The sequence below is a fragment of the Stegostoma tigrinum genome, chromosome 16 (genome assembly GCF_030684315.1).
Source record: "Stegostoma tigrinum isolate sSteTig4 chromosome 16, sSteTig4.hap1, whole genome shotgun sequence".
Classification (NCBI taxonomy): domain Eukaryota; kingdom Metazoa; phylum Chordata; class Chondrichthyes; order Orectolobiformes; family Stegostomatidae; genus Stegostoma; species Stegostoma tigrinum.
In genome coordinates, this window is record NC_081369.1 from 643,960 (window position 1) to 669,424 (window position 25,465).

Sequence of the window (25,465 nt, forward strand, 5' to 3'; positions counted from 1 at the left end):
AAACCCTACGAGGCCTGACATGAGTAAGATAACTCATAGGCCGATATCCAGGAGAGGGCACGTTCTGGAAAGTCCACTGACGTGTGGTTTAGAACAGTTTAAATTTCTTAGCAACATCCAAATCAGAACCAATCAAAATAAACGCCAGATTAAATGGTCACCAGTCTTAATGGAAGTCAATGCCAGAGCAGCTGTATCAGTGATTGCAGAACCAATCTCGAATGAGATTTGCTCAACATGGAAACCGCTGACAATATCCAATTGTGGACACAAGAAGATCCCTTCCTGGCAAAACTAAAACAGTTGGTGGTGATGGGGGGAAACAAAAATGCCATCACAACCAGGACTGAAATCTTTTTGGACTTGGTGAGATCAGATCACCATCGAGGACAGCAATTTATTATAGAGAGCAAGGGTGATTATCCTGAGCAATGGTTGCTGCCAGATACTGGCTGAATTCCACCAGGATCATCCAGGGACGCCCAAGATGAAGATGTTGGCAAAAGGTTATGTGTGGTGGCCAGCATTGGATGCCGACATAGCCACATTAGTGCGGCATTGCCCAGAGTGCCAAGAAGGATAGAAATGATCACCAGCAGAGTCCCTATATTCGTGGGAATGACCGGGTTAGCCTTGGACTCAGTTACACATCAACTATGCATGCCCTTTCAAGTGCTCAATGTTCCTATGGACACCAACTCAATGTGGTTGGACTTGCATAGAGTACATTCTTCAAGCTCAGGGATTGACAAACTGTGAGCATTGCTTGCAATATATTGGGCCCTGGAAGTATTGGTCACAGACAATGGGACACCATTGTTTACCAGCAGGGAATTTGAGTATTTCTTAAATTACATTTGGCATGTTCAGACAGCTCCACCCCATCCAACATCTAATGATCGAGTGGAAAGAGCAGTCCAAACATTGAAGGCAGGCTTAAAGAAACTACAGCTTAATTTGATACCAAACTGTCCTGGTTCCTGTTTGATTATAGGGCTACCCTTCATGCAGCTACAAGGATAGCTCCAGTAGAGTTGCTGATGGGAAGAAGACTCTGCACCAGATTAAACCTGATATTCCCAGACCTAGGGGGTGGGGTGAGGGTGAAATGGCAGCAGGAATGCCAAATGCAGACTGCATGCCTGCTCTAGGTGAGAGGGACAGTTGACTGCCGGGTGCAAAGTTTAGTGCCAGAATCATTGAAATGGCCCTGCATGGGTACGAGGCAAGGTCAAAGTGATGTCAGGTCACTCGCTTTACAAAGGTCAGGTGGGTAAGGCTGTGCTGAACAAACATGTAGCTCACAGGAAAGCTGCTACCCTGCACACAGGGCAGGAGCAAAACATACCTGGTCCCTCAGATCAGCTGGAAAAATTGTCAGAAACTGTGGGTTCTCCCCTTCTGTATAGCATCAAAGAAACCCCAGAGTCTGAGATGGATGCAGCCAATGTCACAGCCTGAATATCGTTACTGCCTGAAAAAGAGGAGGTTTTCTGGGACACTCCAGTGCAAGAGATGGGCTATGGTCTGGTACATGCCACCCGTGTTGGAGCCAGAGTCAAAGGAACCATACCTCAGGCAAAAATATCTCAGGAGAAGTTACAAGAAAAGAATAGGCCTACATCCCTGGACCTGTGGTGGGATGGGGATGTAGTGATCAGAATGAAGTTGGCGTGGTGAATCTCATTGAGCATGAGTTCCCTGATTGGTCCAATCAGGGAGCCCTGGCTGACAGATATGAACAGCAGTCAGAGAGATTCTGCTCACTCTAGGGACCAGCTGACTAGTCGGAGTCCACGTATAGCGCATGTGTAAATAAAGGATGACTTGGTGACAGCATTCCAGCCTCCGTGGAATTATTTCATTCAATTTCTGTCTTTTCCCCATAACCCTTCATTCCCCTACTGATTAAAAACCTGTTTACATCAGCCCTGAATATATTTAATCATCTAACCGTCAACAGAGCTCCACAGCTTCGTTGCCCCCCGAGAAAGAAATTCCTCCTCATCTCTATCTTAAGTAGATGCCCCTTATTCTGAGATAATGCTCTCCGGTCCTAGAAACTGCCACAAGGGGAAACAACCTTTTAGCATCTACCCCACACCTTGCATGCTTCAATAATGTCTCCTCTTCATTTCAGAATTACAGAATCAGACATGATAAAACATGCCTTTGGATCCATTCAGCCTGTACCACAAAATCTGATGAGTACCAACCCAATAATCCACCTCTTCTTCGAAGAAAATTCCTCCAACCCTCCATTCTTGGTACGAACGTAATGAAAGTTCTCTAGACTGCTAACAATGTCAGCAAATCCTTCCTTAGACGTGTGGGCAAAATCTGTTCACACTTGTCTTCTCAACTATTTTTGGACCATCCACAAACTTGGTGGCCATACATTTACTTTTCTTATCCAAGTTAATAGTATTTAATATTTTAAGTAAAAACACAATAAATATTTTAATATTTATTCTGAATGATTGTGGCTCAAGCATTGCTCCCTGTGAAATCCACAAGCAACAGGTTGCCATTCTGAGAATGTCCCCTTATCCCAGCAGTTTCATATTAGTTAGTTAACCCTGAAACCATGTTGATATACTACCCCTAGCACTATGGACTCTGATCTTATTAAGTCGCTTAATGTCCAGTCCCACATCAAACACCTTTAGAAAATTGAAATTTATTACATCCACTGCTTATTAGAATCATACAAACATACAATACAGAAGAGATCTTTCAGCCATAGTCTTGGATATTATGACATTCAAAGTTTCATCCTCACATTTTTTAAGGATTGTGAGGTTTTCTGCCTTAAGTACCCTCCCAGGTACTGCACTGCACACCACAAACTGGGTGAAAATTCTTTTGCTTCAACTCCTTTCTCTCTACAGATGCTGCCACATTGGCTGAGATTTTCCAGCAATTTCTGTTTTTGATCCTCCCTTGACCTTCTCTGCTCCAAAGAAAACAAGCTGAGCCTATTCAGCCTCTCTTCATAACTGAAAGGCACCATTCCAGGCAACATCCTGGTGAATCTCCTTTCCACCCACTCTAGTGAAATTGCATCCTTCCAATTGTGTAGAGATCAGAACTGCACACAGTTCTCCAGGTGTGCCTAACTAAAGTCCTGTACAGCTTCAACAAAACCTCTCTGCTCTTATAATGTATGCCTCAACTGATAAAGGCAAATGTCCCTTCTTAACTGCCTTATTGGCCAGCCCTACCACCTTCAGGAATTTGTGGATAAGCCCTCCAAGATCTCTCTTTTCCTCTGAACTTCCTAGTATCCTGCCATTCATTCAGTACTTCCTTGTCTTGTGACTTTTGCAAAAGTGCATCACCTCACAATACCCAGCACTGATCACTCTGGTACACCACCGCACAATATTCCAGTCGCACACACAGCCCTCTGTCTCCTACCACTAAGTTAATTTTTGGATTCAACTTGCCAACTTATCTTGGGCCCTATGTGCTTTTACCTTCTTTATCAGTCTCCCATGTGGGACCTTGTCAAAGGTTATGCTGAAATCCATATAAAGCACATCAACATACTACCCTCATCTATACAATTGGTCACCTCCTCAAAAGGTTTGAATGGCATGACATCCTTCTGGCAAAGCCATGCTAATTAAACCATGCCTTTCTAAATGGAGATTAATTGTCACCTTTAGAATTTCAATTAATCCCTCTGTAAGAATTCAAATAAATTTGTCAGGAATGATCCTCCCTTTATGAAGCCATGCTGACACTGCTTGGTTATTTATTTCTATATGGTCAGTGTTATTATATCCTATAGAATAAAATTGATCATTTTCAAATTGAAAGACTAACTGGTCCAGACAAATATGCATCAACAACTGGCACAGAGAACAGTTACAGTCTTTCTTTCGTATGTGCTTGTCCCTGGTAGGACCTTTGTTTCTCATTGATCTCGAGTTGACTTGTGATGCACTGGGTTGGATTTTGCCAGAAGCATTAGGTAGCTAAGTGGTTGGCATTGATGCCTCAGAGTATCAGGGACCTGGGTTCGATTCCACCAGCAAGTAACTGTCTGTGTGGAGTTTGCTCATTCTCACTGAGTCTGAACGGGTTTCCTCCGGGTGCTGCAGTTTCCTCCCTCAGTCCAAAGATGTGTCGGTCAGGTGGATTGGCCATGCTAAATTGCCCCATAATGTGCAGGCTAGGTGGGTGAACCAAGGGAAATGTAGGGCTACAGAGATGGGGTGGGATGCTGTTTGGAGGGTTGATGTGGACTCAATGGGCCAAATGGCCTACTTCCACACTGTAGGGATTCTATGATCTTCCACCAGGGCCCCTGGGGGAACCTATGAGAATGAACTGACTAGGAAAAGCTGGTCACAGTGATGATGACCATTAAATTTGTCGTATAAATCCATCTGATTGACCAATGTCCTCTCAGAAAGGAAATCTGCCATCCTTCTCCAGTCTGATCTATACATGAACCCATCTCCACATCGATGTGTCAACTCTGAAATGGACATAGGGTCAGTATAATTCGATTGGAGTCACCCAGATCACCCCCTATCTGGGATCAAAATGAACAAGAACAAAGGGGGACATAGGGAGATGGGATTGGTGAGAGTCTGGATATGAGCAGTAGGGCTTTGGATGCGCAGAAGTTTTTTGATAACAGGGAAGTTCTTTGGGACAATTGAGTTAAGAGGTGAGAAGGGTTTGGAAGGTGGACTGCCCAGAAGAGGAGCTGGGGCCAGGGGACAGTCAGTGATATTTTGGTAGAAGGAATAGGCTGTGTTAATCATTGGTTGGGCTGGCTCAGAATCAGATTTGAGAGCCACGTTGTGAAGAGACTGCATATCACTCTGAACTAGATGGGTTTTTTATGACAATCAACAATGGTTTCATGGTCATCATTACAGTCTTAACTTTATTGAAATCAAATTCCATTCTTGCCCAGGGCCCCAGAACATTGCCTGGGTCTCTGGAGTAACAATCCAGCCATAATACAACTAGGCCATCACTTCCCCTGAGTTCCATGTGATGAAGTTGAATTACTTCAATTTGTGTCCCCTCTCCACTCTGATCTGGTCTATGAGCTCTGGGTCTGTGCCAATTCTGGGGATTATTTCCTGGAGCTGCTCTGCTCCTGGTCTCTTGGAATTCCTGGGTTAGAAACTCTCACTGCTTCAGTTGGGGAAGTGAAAGCTGCAGCTTGTGATCTTCAGGCACAGTTTGAACTGATTCCCTTTCCTCTTTTTGGTTCATTGCTGTATTTCTCTGGGACTGTTTCTCTGAAAGGTGGTGTCTGTAACTCAGTGAGTGAAACAGATATTAAATATAGATTTTAGGGAGATCCCCATTAACTCTGAAATCACAGGAACTCTCTCTCTCTCTTTCTGCATCTCCGAATAGTTTATATACAAAACCATCTTCAAGAGGTAGCAGCTGTTTGTGAGCAGTGAGTAATAGGACAGATCCCTGTTGTCAAACCTGCTGAGAGCTTTCCACAATTTATGACTGTTTCTTATTTCTGGCATCCACAGTTCTTTGTGTTTTTTTAAGCATGTCTTGTACCTGCGCCACCTTTAAAAGGCACCTGAGTAAGTGCTGGCAAATTGGTGTTGCCCTTTGGGGCGGCCCGGTAGTTCAGTGGTTAGCACTGTTGCCTCACAACGACTGGGACCTGGGTTCACTTCCACGCTCTGGCGACTGTATGCCTGGAGATTGCCCGTTCTCCCCGTCTCTGCATTGGTTTCCTCCCACAGTCCAAAAGATGTGCAGGTTAGGTAAATTGACTATGCTAAATTGCCCATAGTGTTCAGGGATGTGTAGATTAGGTGGGTTACAGGGGGATGGGTCTGGGTGGTATGCTCTGTGGGTCGGTGTGGACTTGTTGGGCTGAAGAGCCTGTTTCCACACTGTAGAGATTCTATGATTACGAACCTTCTGATGATCATACCTCCCAGGCCCACCCCTCAACTCTGCATTTCCCACAACTAATCCACCTAACCTGCACATTTTTGGACTGTGGGAGGAAACCCACGCAGACACAGGGCAGAATATACAAACTCCACACAGACAGTCACCTGGGGGTGGCATTGTACCTGGGTCCCTGGCGCTGTGAGGCTGCAGTGCTAACCACTGAGCCAGCACAGTGCTGGCATGGTTTACATTCCCTCATACACTCCACATTCCTATTCTTCCAACCTTTCATTATTTACGCAGCAGGCCTCACAGTTTAGTTGTACTCAGCTACATTCTGTCTGTACACCCTCTCCATGTCACCATTCTTCTGTTCCCAGTACCTACTGGAGACCCTCATTATGTAATTGTCCAATAGGGGAACATTAAATACAGACAAACAAGTGGGCAATTAAAATGAGTTTTAAATTAGAAAGCAAAGGGAGCACAAACAAAATCAAAAGCAGCTGCAGTTCACTCCCATAATGCACCAGACCCAATCAGTATTCCATGACGATCTTCTGTTGCCAGCTGTCATCAAATGGAATGGGGTATCAGTCAGCTCCTGTCTGTCCTGGAGTGCCCCAACACAACAAAACTTTGCCATTGATAAGGAAAGCCTCTTCCTCCTCCTGCCAATGTCCTTACCCTCTCCTCCCCGGAAGATTGCTCCCGTTCCTCAGAATTTGACACATCGCCTGGATGTCTGCTCTTTTGGTGCAGACTCTGACATGCCAGGTTGATGTGGTACACACACACACTGCCCAGACTATGCTGGAGGACTCCCTCACTGACTGAATCATGAACGTTATAGAGATTCCCAGTAGTGTCCGATAAATGTCTTTAAAAATTAATGTTGGAAGTTAGTTATAGGAGGAGAAATTAGAATGGAGAGGGTTATAACAGTTTTTAAGGTTGGTTTTTGATCAGTATGGGAATGCCAGATTACAGGGAAAATGCAGCAATGAGGTTGTCACAATTGTTTGATCAGCCATGATCTTATTGAATGGTGGAGCAGGTTTGAGAGGCTGGACTCTTGTTCCTATTTCTTGTATGGTTGTTATGGTTTTAAATCATTGACATTAACTTCAGCATCACTGATTTGTCTATGTACAATTTGTCAGGACCAATGTCATGGTATGTCACCTTTGACCTGTATCTGACCCTTAAACACCTTCAATCTGTATTGCAAATGGGCGATGCAATGATGGTACAGGGTGTCCCCAATTTACAAACGTCACCTTATGAACACTTGTACTTTTGACTGCAATCCCATACAGTAATTTTAAAGATCTAGCATGTAAACATTTCCTGCACCTATGAACAGCTACCTTATATTGCCTTGCATTGTGTTCCAACTTGGGCTTGAGAATGAACCCATTCGTAACCTGGAGACTGCCTAGAAATTAAACCAAGCTGTGTTTCAAACACCTCCTTCATGTATTTGCCCCTTAAATGTACCAGTGTCCAGCAAAAGTGGGGCTTATGATTTTGCTCTTCGAACTGCCGTTGACTCTGTCCAGACTGGGCATTTCCCAGCCATTTACCAGTTGTGTATGTTTGCATGTAGAGAATAGCAAGTGATGTACATCAGCACTGGCACCACCGCCTCCCCTTCCCCACCCTTGGGGCCTCTACGCCTCCTTTGACCTCACACTGCCCTCGCAGCCCATTTCTACACATCCCTCCATGTGACGACCCACCACATTGAACCTGATCTCCAACTGCCTTTCCTGCACCATGAACTCTGACATTACACCTTCATGATGCCCATCATTGTGCTACGGACTCCTCCTATAGAGGTGACAGAGTTGGTCACTGCTAATAACATGCCATGCAGACACACGTACCAAAAGCAGTGTCTTCCCTGCTGTTATTCAACTTCTGAATGCATTTCCTAAATTTTAAATTTAATGTTGATCTTGCTGTTTGTGCAACTTGGCCACTGACATAACATTGTATTCCTTACTCTGCTCTATTACCCATATAAACTTTGTATAGCATGACCTGCCTGCACCGCAGGCAAAACAAAATTTTTCACTGTACCTAGGTAAATGTGACAATAATAAATCAAATCAAATCCTTTATTTTTTTGATTAGATTAGATTCCCTACAGTGTGGAAACAGGGCCTTCAGCCCAACAAGTCCACACCGCTCCTTGAAACATCCCACTCAGACCCATCCCGCTATCACCCACACAGCCCTGAACACTACAGGCAATTTTGCACGGCCAATCCACCAAATCTGCACATCTTTGGGCTGTGGGAGGAAACCAGAGCACCCGGAGGAAACCCATGCAGACACAGGGAGAATGTGCAAACTCCACACAGATATTCGCCTGAGGCGGGAATCGAACACCAGTCCCGAGTGCTGTGAGGCTGCAGTGCTAACCACTGAGCCACCGTGCCGCCCCGGCAACAAAGCAACAACAGCATTCAACACCCCATAACTGTTCCATCTACCCCACCTTTTACATCTACAGTTTCCCCCCGCCTCAGTGATCTTGTCCTCAACTCAGCACATGCCTTTGTTTCCCCCCTGCCCAGTCTTGAAAGCCCCATCCCCTTCTGGCAATGCGTCCCCTTTGCACCCGCTGCTCTGCATTGCACACTGGCTCAAGACTCTGTCTGACTTCAAGCAGCCCCTTGACATGAGGGAGGAGACATCTCCCTGATGGCTGTGTTTACAACTCATTGACTGATGTGACACAATTCCCACTGACATCTGCTGGATCCACGCAACTGCCCACTGTCCTCTCTGTAGTCAGACACATCCCCTGACCAGCTCCAAGTGGATGACTGATCGTGGCAAAGCCCATGGGCTTAACACACTATGATTGTGACTGATGGTACCAGGACCCCCTGACTGATAGTCGGCCCCCCCTCCCAGACTGGTTAAGGATTGGTCTCCATCCACTTTCAGAGAAGGCCAATTGATTGAATAAACGTGCAGTGTGTTTGTCACGTGCTGTCAGTGTTAACTCAATGTTGCAGTGTGTGTTGTTCACCAAACTGTTTCCCACTCCCCGAACAGATCCCTATTGACAAGCAGCCTGCCACTGCATCTATGTGGAAGAGCACATCAATATGGCAGCATTTTAGCTCTGGCTGAAGACCAAAAATGCTCAAAAGCACAGCAAAGCATGGCCAGGTAGGGATGTTGCCCATGCACAGGTAGGCCTGAAGTTAGTGAGTGCTCAGAGAGCAAATCAGCAGCCCTGAGATGAAGCCTGGTTCAGTCTGTGAACAGAGACCCTCTGCAGAGTCCCTGCTGCAGCTTCTCAATGCTGGTGCCCGCCAGCAATGAAACGCTGTGCTTTATAATCAGCCGACCTGTGAATCAGAGAAGTGCCCTGATTTTCGGGAGAGGTTGGCAGATATTGGATACCAATGTTGGCAGATGAGATGTGCTCTGGGCTCGTGCCAGTGGATCGTGCCCCGAGTTGTTTGCTGCTGACCAACGTGGGCAGTCCTGGCAGGCAATAGTTCAAGTCACCAGGGCACTCGCTTGGAAACTGTAGGGTGAGAATTCTCAAATTCACAATGTGCGACAGGGTGGGAAGGTGCATATTAATGAGGTGAGATGGTCAGTTAATGAGTCATTGGGTCATAGCCTCATACAACATGACAACAGGCTCTTCAGCCAAATTCTTCCACGCCGATCACGTTTCCTAAACTGAAATAGTCCTACCTGCCTAGCTGCTATTTCCCTCTAAGGCTTATTTGTACCTGTCTGAATGTCTTTTAAATGGTATAGTTCGACTTGCCTTTACTACTTCCTCTGACAGCCTGTTCCATTTATGCAGCATCTTCTGTGTGAAAATATTGCCCCTTGGGCCTCTTTTACGTCATTCTCCTCTCATCTCTGACCTATGTCAGAGATAATGGGAACTGCAGATGCTGGAGAATCCAAGACAACAAAATGTGAGGCTGGATGAACACAGCAGGCCAAGCAGCATCTCAGGAGCACAAAAGCTGACGTTTCGGGTCTAGACCCTTCATCAGAGAGGGGGATGGGGTGAGGGAACTGGAATAAATAGGGAGAGAGGGGGAGGCGGACCGAAGATGGAGAGAAAAGAAGATAGGTGGAGAGAGTATAGGTGGGGAGGTAGGAAGGGGATAGGTCAGTCCAGGGAAGACGGACAGGTCAAGGAGGTGGGATGAGGTTAGTAGGTAGATGGGGGTGCGGCTTGGGGTGGGAGGAAGGGATGGGTGAGAAGAAGAACAGGTTAGGGAGGCGGAGACAGGTTGGACTGGTTTTGGGATGCAGTGGGTGGAGTGGAAGAGCTGGGCTGGTTGTGTGGCGCAGTGGGGTAGGGGACGAACTGGGCTGGTTTAGGGATGCAGTTGGGGAAGGGGAGATTTTGAAACTGGTGAAGTCCACATTGATATCATTAGGCTGCAGGGTTCCCAGGCGGAATATGAGTTGCTGTTCCTGTAACCTTCGGGTGGCATCATTGTGGCACTGCAGGAGGCCCATGATGGACGTGTCATCTAAAGAATGGGAGGGGGAGTGGAAATGGTTTGCGACTGGGAGGTGCAGCAGTTTGTTGCGAACTGAGCGGAGGTGTTCTGCAAAGCGGTCTCCAAGCCTCCGCTTGGTTTCCCCAATGTAGAGGAAGCCACACCGGGTACAGTGGATGTAGTATACCACATTGGCAGATGTGCAGGTGAACCTCTGCTTAATGTGGAATGTCATCTTGGGGCCTGGGATAGGGGTGAGGGGGGAGGTGTGGGGGCAAGTGTAGCATTTCCTGCGGTTGCAGGGGAAGGTGCCGGGTGTGGTGGGGTTGGAGGACAGTGTGGAGCGAACAAGGGAGTCACGGAGAGAGTGGTCTCTCCGGAAAGCAGACAGGGGTGGGGATGGAAAAATGTCTTGGGTGGTGGGGTCGGATTGTAAATGGCGGAAGTGTCGGAGGATGATGCGTTGTATCCGGAGGTTGGTGGGGTGGTGTGTGAGAACGAGGGGGATCCTCTTTGGGAGGTTGTGGCGGGAGCGGGGTGTGAGAGACGTGTTGCGGGAAATACGGGAGACACGTTCTCGATCACTGTGGGGGGAAAGTTGCGGTCCTTGAAGAATTTGGACATCTGGGATGTGCGGGAGTGGACTGTCTTGTCGTGGGAGCAGATGCAGCGGAGGCAGAGGAATTGGGAATAGGGGATGGAATTTTTGCAGGAGGGTGGGTGGGAGGAGGTGTATTCTAGGTAGCTGTGGGAGTCGGTGGGCTTGAAACGGACATCAGTTACAAGCTGGTTGCCTGAGATGGAGACTGAGAGGTCCAGGAAGGTGACGGATGTGCTGGAGATGGCCCAGGTGAACTGAAGGTTGGGGTGGATGTCCAAATTCTTCAAGGACCGCAACTTTCCCCCCACAGTGATCGGGAACGCCCTCGACCGCGTCTCTTGTATTTCCCGCAACACGTCTCTCACACCCCACCCCCGCCACAACCGCCCAAAGAGGATCCCCCTCGTTCTCACACACCACCCCACCAACCTCCGGATACAACGCATCATCCTCCGACACATCCGCCATCTACAATCCGACCCCACCACCCAAGACATTTTTCCATCCCCACCCCTGTCTGCTTTCCGGAGAGACCACTCTCTCCGTGACTCCCTTGTTCGCTCCACACTGCCCTCCAACCCCACCACCCCCGGCACCTTCCCCTGCAACCGCAGGAAATGCTACACTTGCCCCCCACACCTCCCCCCTCACCCCTATCCCAGGCCCCAAGATGACTTTCCACATTAAGCAGAGGTTCACCTGCACATCTGCCAATGCGGTATACTGCATCCACTGTGCCTGGTGTGGCTTCCTCTACATTGGGGAAACCAAGCGGAGGCTTGGAGACCGCTTTGCAGAACACCTCCGCTCAGTTCGCAACAAACTACTGCACCTCCCAGTCGCAAACCATTTCCACTCCCCCTCCCATTCTTTAGATGACACGTCCATCATGGGCCTCCTGCAGTGCCACAATGATGCCACCCGAAGGTTGCAGGAACAGCAACTCATATTCTGCTTGGGAACCCTGCAGCCTAATGGTATCAATGCGGACTTCACCAGTTTCAAAATCTCCCCTTCCCCAACTGCATCCCTAAACCAGCCCAGTTCGTCCCCTCCCCCCACTGCACCACACAACCAGCCCAGCTCCTCCACTCCACCCACTGCATCCCAAAACCAGTCCAACATGTCTCCGCCTCCCTAACCTGTTCTTCCTCTCACCCATCCCTTCCTCCCACCCCAAGCCGCACCCCCATCTACCTACTAACCTCATCCCACCTCCTTGACCTGTCCGTCTTCCCTGGACTGACCTATCCCCTTCCTACCTTCCCACCTATACTCTCTCCCCCTATCTTCTTTTCTCTCCATCTTCGGTCCGCCTCCCCCTCTCTCCCTATTTATTCCAGAACCCTCACCCCATCCCCCTCTCTGATGAAGGGTCTAGGCCCGAAACGTCAGCTTTTGTGCTCCTGAGATGCTGCTTGGCCTGCTGTGTTCATCCAGCCTCACATTTTGTTGTCTGACCTATGTCATTTAGTTTTGGACTCCCCTACCCTGGAGAAAAGAACTTGGCTATTCACCTGATCTATGCCCCTCATGATTTTACAAACCTCCATAAGCCTTTGGACTCTTGTGATCCACGGAAAGAAGTCCCAGCCTATCCTATAAACTCAAACCTGCCAGCCCCACTTACATCCTTTCTCCTCCCTTTCCTGTTTAATAACACCTTTCCTACAGCAGAGTGAACGGAATTGTACACAGTACTCCAATACAGGCCTCACCAATGTCTTATACAATTGAAACAAGTCCCCCAACTCGTGTAATCAAGACAAGCATGCCACATGCCTTCTTCACCACCCTGTCTATCTATGATGCCACTTTCAAGGAACTATGTACTTGCACCCCTAGATCTCTCTGTTCGAAAACACTACCCAAGACCCTGAATGAGGTTGTTTACTTGCAATCATCCTTCTTAAGAGGAAATTCTATAATGCACAATGACTGGTGCACAGTAAAATACCTAATTGGAAAATTAGGTGGTTCCTTCAGTTTCAACATGGAAATGAGGTTAGGATGAGTTATTGAAATGTTAAAGAACTGGGTCATTCATCCAGACAGAGTGGAGGAGTTCCACAAAGCAGTCACCCAGTCTATGTTAGGCTGCACATTAAGGAAACTACATTGTGATCAGTAATTAACACAGACGGTTCAACATAGAATGCCGACAGTGTTGAAACAGGCCCTTTGGCACAACAGGTCCACAAAGACTCTTGGAGCATCCCACCCAGACCCATTCCCCCCTGTAAATCACCTACACATCCCTGTACACAATGGGCAACTCAGCATAGCCAATCCACCTAATCTGCACATCTTCTGGACCATGGGAGGATACTGGAGTAAACCCACACAGACACAGGGAGAATGTATAAACTCCACACAGGCACTTGCCCAAGGGCAGAATTGAACCAAAGTCCCAGCTGCTGTGAGGCAGCAGTGCTAATCACTGAGCCACTGTGCCACCCTTAATACAGTGGCGCAGATTGAAACTACAAAAATACACAGTTATGCCTGGAGGTTGTGTTTGGGTTCTTTGTCATTGAAAGCTATGGAAATGCAGCTGCCTCTGCCTTTTCCTCCTGCAGTGAGATAATTTGATGTTAATCTCACTTCCTGCTCTGAGCTGCTTCTCTGACAGCGGACTCGGTGTGCAATGGGTCAATCTGGAAGCTCAAGTGCTCCCATTGCCTCTCTCTAGCATGGAGAGGGAAGTTGGGGCCAGGCTGAAGGAATCGAGATGACAATTTGCTGAGAAACACTGACCTCAGAGGTTCCAGCTGCTCATGCTCCTGTCTCCAAGAATCACATTCAAAGAACAACCTGAACTTCCCATTTCAGGGAGAACAGCCATGGAGGAACAATTCCAGGGATAGTGTCATTGCTGGGGCACAGGGAAAGTTTCAGGGAGGGTCTGAATTGCTGACTCAGTGCAGTCTCTCCAGGATATAAACCAGGAGGTGACAGCTCCCTCCTCATCCACACTCTCCCTTCAACACTGAACACTTGCAAGTTGGGCCAGGCCAGGATGAGGACAGCACTGTGTGTAGCTACTGTTGTGCTAGGAGCATTGGCAATCTGCTCGATCCAGGACGGTGTTTCTGCTGCACCAGGTAAGAGAGAGGCTTCCTTCTTCCCAATCTTTGCTCAGAACTTGAGAGTGAGGAAAACAGGAACAGGTTCCACTGCCCCTGCTGGTTTCCCTTAACTGTTTGTGTTACTTAGTAGAGTTTATTTAATGATTTTGCCTCACTGCATTGAGAACTTGTGGGCCTTTTGATTGCAAATAAAATCACAATAAAACAGAGAGACAGAGAGAGAGAGATAGAGACCACTCACCCATCAATCTGGAACTAGCTATTTACCAAAGTGATTCCATTGGTTAATCTTTCCTACTCTGTTTGCCCCATTTCTGTCCATTTTCACCTTCCAATGTGGAAATGGCTATGAGAAATTCTGCAAGTATGCAGATGTTTGAGAGGTGACTTGATGGAGGATTTGAAAATGTCCAAGTAGTTGAAAGGGTGGATATGTGGAAGGTGATTCCACTTGTGATAGAAAACAGAATTCAGAATGATCCAGTTAAACAATTCCTAAATGATCCCATTGGGAATTGAAGAGAACATCTTTCACCCAGAGGGTGATTAGAAAGTGGATCCTGAAAATGGAAGGAGTCGTCAAAGTGAATAACATTGTGCTGTTTTAAAGAGAGACTGGATATACACATGAAGGAGAGGGCAATAGCAGGATATGTGGATGGGGTGAGTGAGTTCTGTGCCAGGAGGGTTTGAAACTGCAGCAGGGAACAGATGGGCTGAATGGTCTGTTTGCGTTGTGGGCACTCAAAGTGCTTCTGGATGAAAATGTGGAGGAAAAGGAAACTGTCAGTGAGAATGTGCTGTGAATGTGTTCAAGGATTCACCATCTCCATTCCTACTCTTCCTCATTGCAGCCGGCTCTGTGACTTTCGATTGCTGTGAGGACTTTAAGACCACTCGCATTCCTCATAAACGGCTCGTAAGCTTCACCAAGACAGTTGGCTGCTCCACCCCCTCCATCATGTGAGTGTTTTACGGTGTTTTTATCACTGTCTGTGGAAATGAAAGGTTTGGAGCTCGTACCTGTGATTCTCTGATAATAATAATCTCATCTCACTCTTTCAGCTTCACAAACAGGAGGAAGATGAGAATTTGTACGAGAGCCAGTGAGAAATGGGTTCAAAATGCAGTGGCATATCTGGAGAAGAAATTGGGGATTGAAAGATAAGAACCTACTTAAAGCACAACCTTTCAATCCACTGGAAACACATGGAGTGTTGAACTGACTGATTTTACACTGGGAGACAGGCAGAATGGGGAATCTGTTTGAATCTACAAACTGTTTCTCTGATCACTTGCAATATTCTTACTTCTATGCTCATTAAAATGAAAAACTGTGAACAGTAATTAACTAACTTTCCCCCTGTCTACTCCAATCATCAAACTGAGTGAAGATCATTCACAGTACAGGGGGAAATGTACACAATGGGGGATCCCTGAGGGAACAGTCAGCCTGGTGCAGCAGAAGATTCCAGTAGCTGTCCAGCTAATCCCTGGATCATCCCAGAGGCTGGAACTCAGCACCGATAGTGGAGGTGGTGATGGGAATGTGGTTAGTCACTGGGGAAGGGGGTAGGCATCAATGTTTTGGCCTGGAGATGTTGCACACTCTGGGCGTAGAGTGTGAATCAGACTCTGGGGAGATGGTTGTGGGTCAGACCCTGGGGTTACATTGTGAGTCAGTCTGTCAGGGTGGTGGTGTGTACATACTCTGGGGAGAGGGGAGGGTCAGTGTCTGGGGCCTTTGGGTGATTCGTTCTCTGGGAGAGGGGTAAGTTTCTGTGTCTGAAGAATGGGATAGGTCAGACCTTACGGGTGGGGTTGGGTCAGTCTCTGGGCTGTGGGTCTGTATCTAGGGTTAGGATGTTCGGACAGACCATACAGTTGAGGCCTCTCTCTTAGTTGCCCTGAAGCGTCCACTCTTTTCCATTGGTGATCTGGGAATGGAGGTGATTTTTCCCATTCCTCTCCCTTATTGCCTCACTGAATTCCCAGCTCCTGACTTTTATCCACTGAAACTGTAACAATGAAATAAACAGTGTTTCAGAAGAAATTTTATCTCTGGTTTGTCTGTCTCTGATAAACTTTAACTGCTCAGCTTTTTGTTTTCTGCATGAGAGAAACCAGTTTGAATTTCCCTACAGTTTTCACTTTGACTTTGCATTGGTCACTTACCATTCAGGGAGTAAGACAATGTCAGCTGATTGGCTGAGCATTGGGAGGGAGGGTCAAAGGGGAGCCTGCTGACTTACATATATTTTGATATTATTTATATGCATATATTGTGGTTACACTGTATTTAGTGCACAGGATCGGACTGTTTCGCCCAAGCGGTGGATGTGGTCATTTCTATCTGCATGAAACTGCTCTCCTCATCTCAGCCCCAATGTCTTTGTTATCCATCGAGCCCCCCCACCCCCCACACCCCAGTTGGGTTTCAAATTTCCTCCTTTTTAAAGGAAATAAGAGTGGAAATTCCAGGACACTGCCCATAATATTTCAGTCTTCCCTGAATTCAGGAGAGGTACAAGAAGACTGGAGAGTTGTAAACATTACTGCTTTGTTCAAGAACATTGGATAAGCGCATTTGTCCCCTTGAATCATTTCTCCATTTCAACGAAATCATGGATAACCTGCAGCCTGATGCCAATTTACATTGCAATTTACTAGTTCAAAGGCAAGTAGGATTGCATATTCCACCTGAATTCAGAAGTCACCGGTTACTGTAAACAGTTTCAGCAGACTCCTAGAAATATTTTCTGAAGAAATGTCCCGACCCGAAACTTTCCTGCTCCTCTCGGGCTGCCTGGCCTGCTGTAATCCTCCAGCTCCATACTGTGTTATCCTAGATATATTTATTTGATTCTTACAGACTGTGGTAAGGAAGTTCTAAATTCTATTCGAAGAATAATTTCTCTGAGAGCAATGGAAGATTTCTCAGTCTTCAATGCTTCTATCCACCTGTAAAAATGATTATTTAACTCTTTCAAATCCAGTTTAAGTTTGTACAGTCTGTTTCCATAACTTCCTATGTCACTGCCTTCATGCTTCCATGAGCAACACATATGTGCTTAGAATAGTCCTCTTCACCTCATCATAGTCCCTAGAACGTTCCATTGGCATAATTTGAGTAGCTACCTTTTCAAATGACATGGCAAATGCTTCCACATCTTTTTTCTTCAAATTTGACAAAGCCTGCGCTGCCTTAAATGCCTCCTGACTAAACCAGAGATTATGACTCGGCATTTCCACTTCCAAGCTTATGGTCTCGCTTGTGTAAGCTGCACCGTTTGTCACTTAAATTCACTTTCTCATGCTTTCTTTGCACAGACAAGGTCCAATCTAATTTCAGCCACTTCATTTGAGTTGCTACCTTTCCAAATGACATGGAAAATGCTTCCACAACAGTTTTGATGAATTTTGCAAATCCTGCAATACCTTAAATGCTGAGGAGTAGAGCTGAATGAACAAACTTAAATGCCTCCTGACTTACTGGAAATTATGACTTGGCATTTCCACTGCCAAGCTTGTGGTCTCACTCGTCTAAACTGCATCATTTGTAATTTAAATTCACTTTCTTTCTCATGCCTTTATAGCTCCACTTTCAAGTTCAAGTGCTCTTTCAAATAATGTTTCCTTTTTCTCCCTTTTCTCTCTTTCCATGTTTTGTAATTCTAGTTCCTTAAAGTTGCAATTCTCTGTGAAAACCCATTGGCAAATTTTTCATTTCTCATTCCCTTAACTGCAACTGCAAGGTTCATTGAATCATACAGCACAGAAAATGTTTTTTTAGCCCATTGGATCCGTGTCAGCCATAAACAACCCCACCTGACCTTTCTCAGACAATACAGTGTGGAGCTGGAGGAACACAGCCAGCCAGACCACATTACAGGAGCAGGGAAGTTGATGTTTCAGGTCAAGACCCGACTTCAGATTTTCTGCTGTGTTCTTCCAGCTTCACACTGTATTTTCCCTGACTCCAGCATCTGCAGTTCTTGTTATACTTGACCATTCTAATCCCATTTTCCAGCACTTGGCATATCATCTGCTTTGCCTTGACATCACAAGTGCACATCGAAACACTTCTTAAGTGTAACAAGTATTTCAGCCTCTGCCACCCTTACAGGAAGTGAATTCCAGATTCATTTCCAAAAACACATCATTCCTAAAACCATTTTTCTTCACATAACCACTAAACCCTCTGTCCAGATATTATCTCAATGTCCCCTGGTCATTGAAGTCTCTCAAAAGGGAAATCTTTCTTCCTGCCTTCTCTACCTATGCTCCCCATAACTTAAATATCTCTGTCATGTCCCGTCTCAATCTCTTCTGCTCTGAGGAGAATGCCCAAGTCTGTTCAACCTCTCCCCGTAAGAGTGGCCACTTGGAAAATCCCACCCAGACCCATCCCCCTATAACCCACACACCCATGAACACTATGGACAACTTAGCATGGCCAATTCACCTAGCCTGCACATGTTTGGGCTGTAGGAGGAAACCCACGCAGACACAGGAAGAATGTACAAACTCCACACAGTCACCCGAGGCTGGAATTGAACCTGGGTCCCTGGTGCTGTGAGGCTGCAGTGCTAATCACTGAGCCGCAGTGCCACCCTAATTGTCTGAGAGAGAATAGAAATAAAGTGAAATACAACAAAAAGACTGTGGATGCTGAAGATCAGAAACAAAACCAGAAATCTTTGGAGAATCTCAGCAGGTTTGACAGGATCTGAAGCGAGGAAACAGAGTCAATGCTTTGTGTCCAATACCCCTTCTTCAGAATTGGAATAAATGAAAGTCAGAGCTGAAATAACAAAAGAAAATAAGTTAGCAAAGTAGTGTAAGGGAAGTAATTTAACAGTGTACTTACATAAGCAGAGATAATAGGAACTGCAGATGCTGGATAATCTGAGATAACAAAATGTAGAGCTTGATGAACACAGCAGGCCAAGTAGCATCTTTGGAGCACAAAAGCTGATGTTTTGGGCCGAGACCCTTCATCAGAATTCTAGGCCTGAAATGTCAGCTTTTCTGCATCTGTGATACTGCTTGGCTTGCTTGTTCATCGAACTCCACACTTTGTAACTTACATAAGCACATTTTTTCTAGAAAACAGAGTTACTTTAGTGCTTAGAAGTTAAGGCAGCAGAGCTCACACTCATCATATACTCCTCCTGTGCTATCTGGCATCATGGAAACTTCAGGTGTCCCTGGAGAATATACTTACAGGAAGTATGTCCAGCTGCAGCTCCTGGTGAACTGCGTTCCAGAGCTGGAGCTTTGGGTGAATCCATTGTGGAGCATCTGGGCACATTCAGTGAGGTGATCACTTCATAGGCAAAGAATGAACAGGCAGAAAGGGCATGGTAACTAACAGGTAGAATAAAAGAAGGCAGGTAGAGCAAGAGTACCCTGTGGTCATCCCTTTTCTAACAGATATACAATTTTTGAAACAGTTGGGGGACATGACTGTGCAGTGGTAGCATACTACATGGCATCATGGATGGCTCTGCTACTCCAGATGGGAGGAAGAGGACTGGCATGGCAATGGTAGGGAATTCAATGTATTTGGGAGTGACAGGCATTTCCGAACTTAATGTTGGGGTGGAAGATATTGGTGAAGGGATGAACTGTTTGAGGTCCTTGTGGGAACATGAGGTGGAGTCAATATAGTCATCAATGTAACGGAGGAAGATGTGGGGTTTAGGGCCAGTGTAGGTGCGGAAGAGGGATTGTTCCACATAACCTACAAAGAGGCAGGCATAGTTTTGGCCCATGCGGGTACCCATGGCCACCCACTTTGTCTGTAGGAAGTGGGAGGAATTGAAAGAGAAGTTGTTGAGGGTGAGGACGAATTCAGCTAAGTGGATGACGGTGTCAGTGGAGGGGAACAGGAAGAAGTGGAGGGCTTTTAGGCCATCTGCATGGGGAATGCAGATGTATAGGGATTAGACATCCATAGTCAAAATGAGGCGTTGGGGACCAGGGAATTGGAATTTATGGAGGAGGTGGAGGGCGTGGGTGGTGTCACGGATGTAGGTAGGGAGTTTCTGGACCAAGGGGGTGAAAATGGAGTCCAGGTAGGTGGAGATGAGTTCAGTGGGGCAGGAGCAGGCGGAGACAATGGGTCGACAAGGGAAGCAGGCTTGTGGATTTTGGGAAGGAGATAGAAGCGGGTGGTGCGGGGTTGTGGAACGATGAGGTTGGAAGCTGTGGGTGGGAGGCCACCTGAGATGATGAGGTTGTGAATGGTTTGGGAGATGATGGTTTGGTGCTCGGGGTGGGGGGGGGGGGGGGCGCGGTGTCAGGATCCGGGAGACAGTAGGAAGTGGTGGCAGAGAGTTGGCTTCTGGCCTTGGCGATGTAGAGGACAGTGCGCCATACTACAACTGCGTCTCCCTGGTCTATGGATTTTATGGTGAAGTTGGGATTGGAGTGGAGGGAGCAGAGGGCTGCATGTTCTGTGGGGGAGAGGTTGGAGTGGGTGAGAGGGGTGGAGAGGTTGAGGTGGTTGATGTCTCGATGGCACACTCCTTCACCTCCGCCGTATCTGCTCCCAAGAAGAGGCGCTCCAGACCCGTACATCTCAGATGTCCTCATTTTTCAAGGACCACAACTTTCCCCTGGCAGTGATTGAGAATGCCCTTGTCCGTATCTCCCGCTTTTCCCGCACCTCATCCATCCCACCCCAAAAAAGAATCCTACTCATCCTCATATACCACCCCATCAACCTCTGGATTCAACACATCATCCTCCAACACTTCCACCATCTGAAATCTGACCCCACCACCAAAGGCATTTTTCCCTCCCTGTCCTTGTCTGCTTTCCAGAGGGACGTCTCTCTCGGTGACTCACTTGTCTGCGCCCCACCACTCCTGACACTTTTCCCTGTAACTGCACACCTGATTTTCCACATCAAGCAGAGGTTCACTTGCACATCTGCTAATGTGGTATACTGCATCTGCTGTACCCTTTGTAGCGTCCTCTACATTGGGGAAACCAAGCGGACAGTTGGGGACCATTTTGTAGAACACCTACAGTCGTTTCGCAATAAACAGCTGCACCTCCCAGTTGTGAACCATTTCAATTCCCCCTCACGACATGTCCATCCTGGAGCTCCTGCAGTGCCACAGTGATGCCACTGGAAGTTTGCAGGAACAGCAACTCATATTCCGTTTGGGAACCCTGCAGCCCAATGGTATCAATGTGGAGAGAAATAATGGGAACTGCAGACGCTGGAGAATCCGAGGCAACAAAACGTGGAGCTGAATGAACACAGCAGGCCAAGCAGCATCTTAGGAGCACAAAAGCTGACGCCTCGGGCCTAGACCCTTCATCAGAATTCACAAGCTTCAAAATCCCCCCTCCGCCTACTGCATCCCAAAACCAGCCCACCTCGTCCTCACCCCCCTAACCTCTTCTTCCTCTCACCTGTCTCCTCCTCACACCTCAAGCCGCACCTCCATTTCCTACCTACTAACGTCATCCCGACTACTTGACATATCCGTCCTCTCTGGACTGACCTATGTCCTCCCTAACTCCCCACCTACACTCAGCTTTACTGAGTCCAACCCCACCTCTTTAACTTGTCTGTCTCCTCTCCACCTACATTCTCCTCTATCCATCTTCAATCTGCGTCCCCTCTCTCCCTATATATTTCAGAACCCTCTTCCCCTTCCCTATTTCTGATGAGAGGTCGAGGCCAGAAATGTCAGCTTTCCTGCTCCTCAGATGCTAGTGGCCTGCTGTGTACATCCAGCTCTACACCATGTTATCTCGGATTCTCCAGCATCTGCAGTTCCTATTAAGTCTCTTGTGATTTAGCTTGTTCTGTTTTGTTTACCCAATCAGCAGTGCTCTCAAGGTGTAATCATGAAGCTGTTCAGCTCATTTGAGCTGAAAAATACAGTTGTATAAGCTACAAGCCTTGAAACAGGACTCTACCACAGGTGCACACAAAAAAAGCATCTTTTACCCTGTACACTGAACCCTGACGGTGCACAAATTCAGACTGTACCTCGCTCTGGATGTGCACTGATTCATGTCTTGTAAACCTGAACTACATGACACTAGCCCAAAATGTCAGCTTTTATGCTCTGAAGATGCTGCTTAGCCTGCTGTGTTCATCCAGCTCCACACTTTGTTAATGAGCAGTACTGGCAGATCATATTAAGCAAGTACGTACAGATCAAAAAGATTTAGACAGCAGCATACATGTTACATTTCATAGGGCTTGCGCTTGGTGAGATCAACATCAGCAAGATCAATGTTATTTGAGGCTGGAGACTTCATTCATCGGTCTGGTAATGGCTGGGAAGAAGCTGTTCCTGAGCCTGTTGGTGCATGTGTTCAGATTTCTGTTTCTTCTGTCTGACAGAAGAGGTTATAGGAGATCATTACTGGTGTGTGATGGGTCTTTGATGATGTTGGCAGCCTTTCTGCGGCAGCGAGCCGTGTAAATGGAGTCCATAATGGAAGTTTGGCCTCTGAGATGGCCTGGGTTGTACACATCACCCTCTAGTTTCTTACGGTCCTAGGCAGAGCAGTTACTATACCAGGCCGTTACGCACCCGGACAGTATGCGTTCAATTGAGCATCTGTAGAAGTTGGTGAGGGACCTGATGGACATGCCAAATTTCCTGAGCTGCCTGAGGAAGAAGTGGCTTTGTTGTGCCTTCTTGACTGTTGCATCTACGTGGGAAGTCCAGGACAGGTTGTCAGTTATCGTCACTCTGAGGAACTTGACGCTTTTCACCCTCTCAATCTGAGTTCTACTTTCTTTTTGAAATCAATGATCAGTTGTTTAATTTTGCCAATGTTGAGAGAGAGGTTGTTTTCATCGCATCACGTCACCAAGCCCTCTTACTCCCATTTGTATTTTGATTTGTCTTTGTTCGGTATCCGTCCCACTATGATGGTGCTGTCAATGAACTTGTAGATTGTGTTCTCTATGAATTTGACAACACAGTCATAGGTGTACATGGAATACAGGATCAGAGTGAGGACACGCCCTTGAGGGGCTCCAGTGTTAAAGTGTTATTCTGGAGGAAGTGCAGTTACCTATCTTCACTGTTTGCTGTCTGTGGTTCAGAAAGCTGAGGATCCATGTGCAGAGGGTGGAGCTGAGACCAAGGTCACAGAGATTTAAGATCAATCTGAAGAGGATAATGGTGTTGAAGGTGAAGCAGTAGTCAATGGGCAGGACAGTGATGTAGGTATTTTTGTTTTTCAGTCATTCCAGGGATGAGTGCAAAGTGAGGGATGTGGTATCTGTTGTGGACCTGTAACATTGACAGACAAATTATAGGAGATCGAGGTGGTCTGGGAGACTGGACTTGGTGTGGGCCATGACCAGCCACTCAAAGCACTTCATGATTATTGAGGTCAGAGCAACTGGGCGGTAATCACAAAGGCACATTAATGACCAGTGCAAGTTCAAGTCTGTACATAAACGTGATGTCAAATTACCAGCTCCATGGCCTACCACAATCCATTTCCAGATCAACATGTACCAACATCCTGAACTCCAAAAGTGAGATTAGAATAGTTACATGCTTGTTTTTGATTGGCAAAGATTTGATGCTTCCAAGGACCTTTTTCTGTGCTGTATCCCTATGTGACTCTAGATATTCCAGCCATTTAGTGCCTGGTGCTAGAAACTAGTGGAGTAATTAATAATGAGGAGGAAAGCCTGAAGCTACAGGATGATATAGATAAGCTGGTGACAAGGCTGAACAGAGGCTAACAGAGTTAATCCCGAAACGTGAGGTGATGAATTTTGGTAGAATTAACAAAGGAGTAATTTGGAAGATTCCAGAGTTACACACTGAAAGATAAATGTTTTGAACAGAATTCAATCATCACTTTTATGTAAGAGTTAGATTTCAGTTAGCCACTATCCATTAAATGCACACCCACTGATTACTAACTTGCTTTATTTATACAACTAATTCACGTCCAGCTAACTCTTCATTCATAGATCCATCACCTATTCCCTCACAATATTATGTCCCAGGCATTCCATCAGACCACATTAGGGGCTAATTGTGAATGTGGTGCCAATCAACCACTGTCCAGGATGGTGTCAAGCTTCTTGAATGTTATTGGAACTGCACTTATTTTGGCAAGTGGCAAACTATTCGATCACACTCCCTACTTCTGCCTTGTAAATGATGGAAAGGCATTGGTGAGTCAAGAAGTGAATTACTGCTCATAGTTTTCTCGGCCTCTCACCTACTCTTGTAGCTTCTATGTTTCTGTTGTGAGTCCAGTTGAATTTCTGGTCAATGCTAACGCCAGAATGCTAATAGGGTGGTATTCAGTGATGTTAATGAATAGCAAGAGGCAACAGTTGGATTCTCCATTGTTGGAGATACTGGTGATGAATTCCTTCTTAAACCACAACTGTCTCTGTGTTGCAATGGCACGCACTGAACTGTTAGGAAGGGACTTTGAGGATTCTGACAGTTGGGGCATCACGGGAAAGTGGTGACAGATAGAGCTGCACTCAGCTGAAATATGTCACAAATGTTTCTGACTTGGATAACACAGTGTGGAGCTGGAGGAACAGAGGCAGCGTCAGAAAAGCAGGAAAGTTAACTTTTCAGGACGTTACTATCTCTGTGTGAGTTATAACCCTACTGCGAAGCTTACTATCTCTTTCTAACTTGAACCTGGTCTGCTCCTAAACTCTTAGAATTCCTGTGTCGGAAACTCTTACTGCCTCAGGTGGGGAAGTGAAAGTTGCAGCTTGTGATCTTCAGGCACAGTTTGAACCGATTCCCTTTCCTCTTTCTGGTTCACTGCTGTATTTCTCTGGGACTGTTTCTCCGAAGGGTTGTGTCTGTAACTCAGTGGGTGAGACGGACATTAAATATAGATTTTTGGGGGATCTCCATTAGCTCTGAAATCATAGGGACTCTCACTCTCTGTGCCTCTGAACAGCTCATACACACAAACGGGCTTCAAGAGATTGAGAGATAATAGGAACTGCAGATGCTGGAGATTCCAAGATAATAAAATGTGAGGCTGGATGAACACAGCAGGCCAAGCAGCATCTCAGGAGCACAAAAGCTGACGTTTCGGGCCTAGACCCTTCATCAGAGAGGGGGATGGGGGGAGGGAACTGGAATAAATAGGGAGAGAGGGGGAGGCGGACCGAAGATGGAGAGTAAAGAAGATAGGTGGAGAGAGTGTAGGTGGGGAGGTAGGGAGGGGATAGGTCAGTCCAGGGAAGACGGGCAGGTCAAGGAGGTGGGATGAGGTTAGTAGGTAGCTGGGGGTGCGGCTTGGGGTGGGAGGAAGGGATGGGTGAGAGGAAGAACCGGTTAGGGAGGCAGAGACAGGTTGGACTGGTTTTGGGATGCAGTGGG

At 46.7% G+C, this 25,465-nt stretch overlaps 1 protein-coding gene across 1 annotated transcript; it reads left to right on the forward strand.

Annotated features, from left to right (window-relative positions):
• Nucleotides 1-13,936: 13,936 nt before the first annotated feature.
• LOC132210610 (C-C motif chemokine 3-like 1) lies at nt 13,937-15,753 on the forward strand. Its single transcript, XM_059651539.1, has 3 exons — nt 13,937-14,108; nt 14,948-15,056; nt 15,159-15,753. Exons 1-3 carry the CDS (start codon nt 14,024-14,026, stop codon nt 15,259-15,261), a joined length of 297 nt encoding a protein of 98 aa, XP_059507522.1. The 5' UTR covers nt 13,937-14,023; the 3' UTR covers nt 15,262-15,753.
• The last annotated feature ends 9,712 nt before the right edge of the window (nt 15,754-25,465 follow it).